Source organism: Phalaenopsis equestris, unplaced genomic scaffold (genome assembly GCF_001263595.1).
Source record: "Phalaenopsis equestris unplaced genomic scaffold, ASM126359v1 Scaffold000740, whole genome shotgun sequence".
In the NCBI taxonomy this organism is placed as follows: domain Eukaryota; kingdom Viridiplantae; phylum Streptophyta; class Magnoliopsida; order Asparagales; family Orchidaceae; genus Phalaenopsis; species Phalaenopsis equestris.
Genome location: NW_018165180.1, coordinates 147,270 through 156,625, shown reverse-complemented (window position 1 = coordinate 156,625; position 9,356 = coordinate 147,270). Strand labels below are relative to the sequence as shown.

The 9,356-nt window shown below is 39.7% G+C and overlaps 1 protein-coding gene across 2 annotated transcripts in view; it reads right to left on the bottom strand.

Moving 5' to 3' along the window:
• The window catches only part of LOC110030549 (probable 1-acylglycerol-3-phosphate O-acyltransferase), a 28,859-nt gene that overhangs the window by 3,746 nt on the left and 15,757 nt on the right, over positions 1–9,356 (bottom strand). The window contains exons 2-5 of one of the 2 annotated variants that reach the window (XM_020733296.1): positions 6,812–7,048; positions 5,715–5,761; positions 3,603–3,721; positions 3,351–3,511 (exon numbers count right to left, since the gene is read on the bottom strand). In XM_020733296.1, coding sequence (XP_020588955.1) covers positions 3,351–3,511; positions 3,603–3,721; positions 5,715–5,761; positions 6,812–7,048 — 564 coding nt within the window. The remainder of the gene's footprint in view (positions 1–3,350; positions 3,512–3,602; positions 3,722–5,714; positions 5,762–6,811; positions 7,049–9,356) is intronic. The other variant, XM_020733297.1, reaches the window with a different exon arrangement.

The window sequence follows — 9,356 nt, the reverse complement described above, 5'->3', positions numbered from 1 at the left end:
TATATATATATATATATATAATTGCGTCAGCCTACCGGAGTTGGGGGAGCTTCGACCTCATTTGTAGAACCTTCTGGCCCTTACCTTTAATCCTGACAGCGCATGGATCTCATTGTCAACTGTATTGCCTTCCAAAGCACTTACGAGCGTATCTTCATCTCGGTCCAATCTCCTGGGACTGAAATCTCTTGCATGGTGGTGACTATGGTGATATAGAATCGTCTGTCACTAAAACTGGTCCTGCTGCTCTGCTGGTAAGGGCTCTTATCTCATCAGGTGTTACCGAAGGAAGTAGAATGAGGTGTTTGTCGTCCTTGGTGAAGGAATACGTGTTTTTGAATCCATCATGTTAAGCTTCTAGTCAAATTGCCACGGTCTTCCTAGTAGAAGGCGGCAGGCGTCCATGGGGACCACATCACAACATACCTGGTTCTACAGCTTCCCTATTGAAAACACTACTAGGTATTGTCGGTCGATCTTGACCCTGTTTTTCTTCTTCAGCCACATCAATGAATATGGCTAAGATTGCCTCTGAGTTGTGAATCCCGGATTCTCTACCCTCTTAGTCGATACCACATTCTTACTTCTACTCCTATCGATGATAAGACTGCATACCTTTTCGTTCACTATGCGGCGGGTGTAGAAAATGTTGTGGCGAAGCTACTGCGGATCCCTCGTGTCTTTGGCCTGCAGAACCCGTCGAATCACAAGTGCTTCTCCCTCATATGATGGAAGCTGATACTTCTCAGCATGTTCCTCAGCTTCCTGCTCCTCGCTAACCTCTTGACGCTCTGCTCAGTAAAAGAAACAACTCTGCTCGTCTGGCAGCTGAAGGCTATGCGCCCAAATCCGTGGTATTTGAATAATTTTTTTACGGGCACTGTAGTCGGCTTCTTCCCACTCGGGGTGGCTTTAACCATATCCGAACTAATTTTCTCAACTCGCTGCGGCATGCTTCTGTTGATATCTCCAACTATGGGTGGCTGTCAGCTTTGCTTCTACTGCCTTTTTACTTTCAATGCGAGTGTTTGGACATCCCCTAGCATCCAGTACGGCTATAGCTGCAGCACATTGCTAATACTAGGCTTCAAGCCCCCAAGATATTTGTTTATTGTATTTTCCTCTAGCTCTATCAGGTCGTACTTCAGTTGTAAGTAATTGAACGAATCTGTGAACTTCTCCACTGAAATGTCTCTCTGTTGCAAATTATGGAGTTTCAAAAACATGTCTTGCAGTAATGAGGGGAAAAATATTTCTTCTACATAGTTTTCTTCTTCTCCCACCTGCTAACCTTTTTGCAGCCTTCTTGCCGCCTCTGTCTTTGTACGCTCTCCCACCAAAGGGAGACACCTTTCTTCAATTTGATAGCAACTAATTTAACTCGCCTCTCTTTGGACCCCTTTTTGTATTCGAAGATCCAATCAATTGCCTGTAGCCATTCAATAAATTCATCAATATCCATGCTCCCCTCAAACTCAAGCAAATCTATCTTGATCTCGTAGTCTTGGTGCCCTCCAAATGACATCTCTTCTTAGAAAGTTTCCCTATGGGAGGGATGCATGTATCCCTCTTTAGGCTTCCTCTGATATTGGATTTCGAAGCATCGTGGCCTTTCTTCTTCATTGTTGAAATTATTCCTATGGAAGGGATTCAAATCCTCTTCTCCCTCTCCCCTTTGACTATCCAATTCTCGGTCAAAGGTAACTTCTTCTTGTATCATCTATTCAATCTCTGTAATTCTTTGTTGGAGGCAATGGAGTTCCCGCCTTATCTCTTCCCAGGTAAGCTCAAGCATATTTCTCCTTGGCGCCATGTTTGGTGGTTTGGGATCTGTTAAAGGAAAGAAAAGAAGGAACAAAGAAAGAAGAGAAAAAAATAAATGAACGAGGGGAAAAAAATAAAAAATTTGGTGTGGTGGATTGGGTAGGGACGGATGCTAGAAATCTTAAGATAAGACTAAGATTGGGCTAGCTCTGATACCAAAAGATACCGGATTTGATCCAAACCACGACTCTAAAATACAAATATTATTGTTGTCTCTAAATGAGGTTACCATGGAAACTCCAAGTAAATAGAATAACCACCCAAAGCAACGGTGCTTGATATAAACAAACACCCAACACAAAAAGGATGACATAAACAAAACTGACGAGCAGGAAATCCAGTGAGTGGAGCTTGGAGACCTACAGGAGGCAGAGTGGAAGGGAGACAGACTGCGTGGCAGGGAGCAAAAGTGGTGGTCTGCGGGAGCAGGGAGACAGCCTGCGGGGGCAGGAAGGCGACTTGCAGAGGCAGAGAGCAATGGCAGCCTGCTGGGAGGAGTATGGAGAGCTGCGATCTTGCTAGGAGAAGACTGGCAGTAAGTTAGAGGAAAGAAGAAGCTGGGTTGCAACTGGTAGGGGGCAGGGAGGAAGTCGGGTGGTGGTCTACAGGGAGGTGTATTGAGAGTTGCGGCCTTGCTGGGAGAAGGTTGGCAGCATGTTGGAGGGAAGATGAAGCTGGGCTGCAACTGGTTGGGGGCGGGGAGGAGGCTGGGTGGTGACCTGCAAGGGTGCAGAGGGAGTCTGAGAGCTGATGGGGGTGCAAGATTTAGGGAGTAGCAGCGGTAAGAGTGGACAGATAGATAAATATCTCAGTGGGGTCGATCTACAGTTGAAGCACCACCCGAACTAGTGCAGACGATCATCACCTCATATGAGGGATAGCAGGAGCACTATCTCGACGTCAGATACAATCCTCAAAGGGAAAGTACCAAGGCCAAAACCTTAATTCAGATATCAAAACAAGACCTCTAAATTTAAACACATCATCTCCTACTTATAAAGAGGCTATACTTTTTTTAAGAAACACTAAAAATAAGAAAGAGAAATAAAATATAATAGGGATCTCAGATTTTTGGAAAGCAAGCAAGGAGAATAAAAAAAAAAAATCAGATTTTAGGAAAGGATTTAAATTAAGAAAGACCTAGGGGGAAAGTAAGAGAAGAAGGAAAGGAAAGAAAAGGGAAATGAGTAAAACGGAAAGGAGGGAAAAAGAAAATGAGGGAAAAAAAGAAACCTCTCCCTTGAGGACTGGCCAGTCCTCAACCACTCCCCCCAACCACCCCCCGAGCCCTGCGTCATTATAGTTGTCGAAAAAAAAAAACACCACCTTAGTTCATGGTTAGTAAAATGCCAATGCAAAATATTTTGGAGGTATCTAGCAACAAAGTGGCAGAAAAGAAGATGCGGGAGTTGCTTCATATTAAGTGGTAAGAAAGAAACTTCAATCCAAATAGTTCGACAATTAGGAATAATAAGCTAACATATATATTTGTGAAGATGGGCTATCTATCATATTAAGAACATTACCGGATAACTTTCATAGGGGTAAAGTTTGATTCCCAGAGATGATTAATAATTGTGCCTTTCCATGTTGCTCTAAATTTAGTTAGCCACTCTGATCTCTGTTCTGTCTCCGATGAAAAGCCAGCTGGGCCTACTAAGATTAAGTGTTGAACATGTTCAGGATGCTGCAAGGAGAAAAATTGAAAAGATTAACGAGCAAAAGGCAAACAAGCAATGCATTAAATGAGTTTTCTGATAATATAAACAAGTTTTTACCTTCAGAGCATATTTCGAAGCAACATATCCTCCAAAAGAATGGCCGAGTAAGATAAACTGATTAAGATTTTTAGCTTTACGCCATTCCTCAAAAGAATCTATAAACCACGCCTCAGTTTCTGTAATGAGAAGTCAACCATTTTCAAGTGATGAAAAATCCAGTTTGAAACCTTAGAGATGAAATTAGCTCATATGATTGTTCACAATTGTGGACTAAATTTAATGAGCAGAAACCGAAATTTTAAAAAATAATGGTGCTTGCAAAAATAAAGCTTACATAACTATTTTCTAGAAATGCCAAAAAAGAATTCTATTCTCCCACCTCCCACCCTCCACCAACCCACCCAACTTGCTCACCCATTTTTGGCTACAACCCCTCGAAAACATACCACCAAGGGTGGAAGCGGTCTCTTTTTTGAAGGAGGGGGAGAGCAAATTGCTCCTCTAAACATAATGTGAGAGTGGCTAAACCAAAGAAGGGCAAACTAATATTTCATGAGGGACAAAACTGATATTTCAGAAAGAGCAAAAGACTAAATTACACTCTCATATAAGTAAATATCTAAATTTGAGGGGAATAGTTCCCCTCCTGGACCCTAACTGAATCTACCCTTGCATACCACACTGGATCTGACTGATCCAATAATTAAGAAACCCTTTAATAAACACTCAACTAAAATTTGTAGAGTAGAGCTATATCCACGATTCTCATTATCAGTTAAATTTATATTTTCAAGGCCAACAAAGCCCAAGAGGCTCAGAACCTTAAAGTTGACCTATAAAATCACGAGTAATTTTTTTCCGATGAAATTATATGTTAATATCATAAAGTCAGGGCAGGCATAAATTTTAGAAAGTGGTCCAATATCTGAAGTAAGCTTTAGACTAACCATAACCATTCATCAGGCTAGATAAACTGTACAATGGATTCAGAAAAAAATGAATTCAGAATAAAACAAACAACCCCATTTCTAATTTAGGAACGGATGGTTTCAATGCTAAATGGCTTGAAGGTAATCTGGCAATTCGCAAAGCAAAAATACAGAAGGAATGAATATTGATCAGCCAAAGTGTATATCATCGTAAAAATAAATGTCAAAACATTTCAAAAATAATTAAAATTACCTATGACAAAATAAAATAAAACTGCAGCATTAATAACCCGACCACAAATAGTTGGAATAAGGCCAAGAAGAAGAAGAATATTTGATGCCCTTGGTGCATGTTGTATAGACACAAGCATTCATTCATAGAAAATGTTAGAGAATAAAGTATGAATCTCTTATATTTTCATTATACAAAGAGGGCTGATATTTATACAAGATGTTTAATATTCAGAATAGAAAAGAGGAGAAAAATAAGAACAAAAATTATGCCTAAATTAATGCCTATGCAATCAAGGCTATTTGTACCATATCAGAAAATTAGTGCTATTGATTTCTTTTCTATAATTATGTTAATAATTAATAGAAAACTAATAATTATACACTAATTGCTTAATTTCGTCTAGATATCATGCATATGATTGATTCTGCATTTAATTACTTCTGGATATGATGCATGGGATTGATCGTGCAATCCATAACAGAAAAGATTGAAGGCATTAAACTATTGCATGCATGGTTGATACATCCAGTTCTATTGGCATATTTGTAGCCGTTTCTGTACTCAGCCACGCCAAAAATGAATTAATGGCTATGAAATTTATAACCACAAACATAGACATATAGTCAATAATATTCTCATCAATGCTCAGCCCATGAAGTGGGTGCAAAATGGCAACATTTATCAAAATTAAATGTAGAAGAAGACTTGTGATGAGGCTAATGACGCTAATGGCAATGATATTTCATGAACGAGTCGTTTATACCATTTGTAACAGGTAAACTAAATGCATTAATTGCAGTGGTATTGAGATAAGGGCTTAGACTTGTCATGACATAAAATATTATTTAGATAGACAAGCCGCCCTTCTTCCTTGAAGGCCAGTAATTAAATTGAATAAGCTTTATCGACCGACCATAACTGCAATAACTAAATTGGGTGGAAGCCCATTCCATCCCATCCCAATGATGCCCGCACCAGAGCAAAAACAAATCAAATTGTTCTAACCTTCTGTGCTTTTACAGGTGAAGTCCGGTCTACTCGATCCTCCCCAACTGCAGTGAAAGATGGCTATAATGTAAGTAATCCTCGATAAGTTGAAAAAGTAACCCACAACCAGCAAAATCCGAAAAAGAATCTCATCACTAAGTATTAAAAAATAACATCAAGGGAAAAATAAATGTTAGATTTAAGATAATTATATTCAGTTATCTAAAAGATATACTGTCATCAGTAACATCATCATTAATCTAATCGTAGTTTTCAAGCTACGTGATAACTTGGGGCTAATTAATGTATATATGTATGCTACGCTTGACGAAGAGTGCTGTCCTTGAAAAATACTAGACAAAAAAAAGAAACTTAAGATACATACCACTCAATTCTTATGTATTTACATATCTAACACCTAAACTTTAATTTTTACATACACGACATCTTACCTATGCATGAAAAAGGTGTATTTCACATTTTTAAAGTTAAAATGAGAGGTATAAATGTAAAAAAGTAAAGTTAGGTGTTAGACAAGTAAATACATAGGAACTGGGTGGTATGTATGTAAATGCCCCCAAAAAATATTAAAGTAGGAAGGCATTAGATTACTAGACATGTTTTCATTATTAATTCAGATCCTCATAATTGAAGATATTCTCTCCTCCTTTTATATTTGCGTTTTATGCCTATATATAAGCACCCACAACAAGCTTCATTCTCACTGAGACCAGGATTTCGCAAAAATGTGAAGTTTTGCTAAAGCTGTCAGAGTACATGATGAAATGGATAGAAAAAGGAGGGAAGTGGTGGGGGAAAGGAGGGATGTTGGTGGTTGGGGAGGGGGGAATGTTTTTTATAGTATGCCCCTATTAGCATAAGAAAAGCTTTATAATAAATATTTAAATCTTATAATTATCTTAAATAACATCCATATACTTAAATCTTTTCCCAAAATAATCACATTTGGCAAACAAGAAGTACTAGTAATCATTCTATGAACCTAAATGCAAAGCATGTTAACATCAGGAATGAATTGACGAATCCTATACAAAAGGTCAATTGATTGGCGTGGCTGTAAGGAAGTTGGGAGGAAGGGGAATGAGGTTACTAACCCAAGTTGATCAATAGCAATCACGCGAAAATGACTAGCCAAGGCATCAAAGTTCCGAAAGAAGAAACCTTGAGAAGCACCATAACCATGTACCATAACAAGAGTAGGAGAGCCGTCTTTGCTGTCAAATGTTACTGTATTGATGAACCTCGGCTCATCACTACAGGATCTAAACCACCTGACTTTGGAACCGGGGGGACCAGAACCAATATTGACATGCTCTTGTACATATGGAGTCCTGTAACATAACAAGAAATATCAAACATCAGCGTCCTAACCCATAAAGCATTTAAAGAGAGAAAACAACTCAAAACTTACTTTTAGAGATCAGTTAGAAGAACAGCTTCATGTTTTCTGATATTGAAGGACAAAGAAGGTGGGAGAAAGGTTTTGATTTCTATGAGAAGTAGTTTGTCTTTTAAACTCTGTATGAGAATACCTTTCTCATTTCTAAAAAAAATCTCTTTTGTATTTTGTTGAGTAGAACTATTGTGTTTATACTTGTAAACAAATAAAAGATATTGAATTTCTCAGAACTTTGGACTTTTGTTTTTATTATTTATAAATAACGTTAACGTAAGACTTTGTCAATCAGGAAGGACGGAAATCAGACAGCTAAAGTAGGAGTGCTCTATAATTAGGAGCTTCCTTATTTAAATTATTTCTAATATCTTTATTCTGATTTTTTTCCCTTTTAGCTGAATATTTAGATTAGGAATATGTATTATTAAGTTAAATAAAATAAATTATACAAAATATTTTGTAATATTTTGTACCTAAAATAGATCGCAAGATTATTATTTAATGGGATGAAAGCAAAGGGAAAAGTCATGGAGTCTATTCAGAATTCAACATATTTTTCTCAAAACTTTAACATGGTATCAGAGCCAAATTTTTGCCCTAACCACTGATAGTCGTTAGAGGACCGTCAAGACTCTCTTCACGCCGGCCTTCTTGCGGGACGGGAAGGGAGGAACTATTTTTTTGATTCTCGCTCATCTGCTCGTCGTGTCATTATTTCTTCGCCTGCATCGACTTCAATCGACTTTATCTTCCTCTTCGACTCAGCCAATCTCAACAAAGCCTCTTCGTTCAAACTCCACCTGGTGCCCACATCAATCTGTTTCGTCCCAAAATATCGCCTTTGTGACCGAACTTACGCGATACATTCGCAACTAGCAAGGAACACAACGACGGGATTGCGGATTATAGAGACTTCCATTATGCTTCTCCTTCAGCTCCTCTCATACCTGAAACCATTGAGGAAGACAGACTTTAAAGCTTTTTTGAAGATCATGGTTGTCGTATCTGTCTCCTTGTCGCTGCACTCCCCACTTCATATATCAAGCACAAGCCTCTTCGGTTCCCCCTCCGATTGTTGCCCCCTTCATCCGGGCACAACAAATCCATCATCGCACCTGAGAAGACGGCATTTGGAAAAAACGATCGTCTTCCTTTGTCGTCATGTTACCTTCGAAAGCAGCCACTTAGGCCTTATCCTCCGTTTTCCCCGTGTACCTTTGAAAGCAACCACTTCGGCCTTATCCTCCGTTTTCCCCCCAACTTCGAGTGCAAGCTTAGCAACAAGGCTCGTTGAAACTGCAACAACTTAGCAGTCTTTGTATGTAGCAGTCTGGTCATCGCAGCACAGGGAGGGGGGTCTGGTTTGGTCTTGCTTGTGACTCGAAAGTGAGGAAAGCAGCGAAGCATGACCTTCATTTTCGGAGTTACAATTGACGACAGGGAGGCGAAGGATCGAAGGCTTCGTACGCTTCAGATCTCCTTCGCTAGCTATCGTTGTTTCTATGGTATCTTCGACTGCTTCTTCCGCTTTGGCTTCGCCCGCTTGTTGACCTCAATTTTCGTGAGGTCTAGTATTTCTCGTAGGAATTAGGATCTAGCCTTAGGGGTCTTCCTGCGACTATCTTAGAACCTTAGAAGTGGGACCCGCATCGTTTTAGTTCGACCCGCTTCCGTCCCCTTCTGGAGTTTCGCGTGTGTGGTATCAACTTCTAGCACTTAGAAGGACGAAACCAACATGAGGAAACCCAAAAGGGATTCCTATAGGGTTATTTGAGCCTTAGGGTGGCCTTTTGCACAATTCGCACTCCCGCGCACAAAACTTCGCAATTCGGAGAATCGACGCGTCCGATCGCTACAATTCACATCGCTTGCACTGTTATCTGTCCAAGACTCGAATAAACTTTTTGAAACGATTGATCGCGAGTCGAAACTTCGTAAAATTTGAATTTTGATCCGTTTTTGACCCGATTGTCGACTACGTCGCCCGAGCGACCCCGGATGACGAAACGGACTGCGCCAACGAGTCCGGAACGTCGATTTTGCCCGGGGAGGACACTCATTTTGTCGCGTCGTCGCGCGCGAATAAATCTTTTTAATTAATATCTATATATCTATATATATATATTTAATATATATATTAGTTAACTTTTTTTTCTTTCCTCTTTATTCCCTAGTCGTCTCCCCTGCGCTCGAGCTCTGTCTTCCGCAGCTCTCCCGTTCGCGCGTCTGGCCCTTTCCCCTTC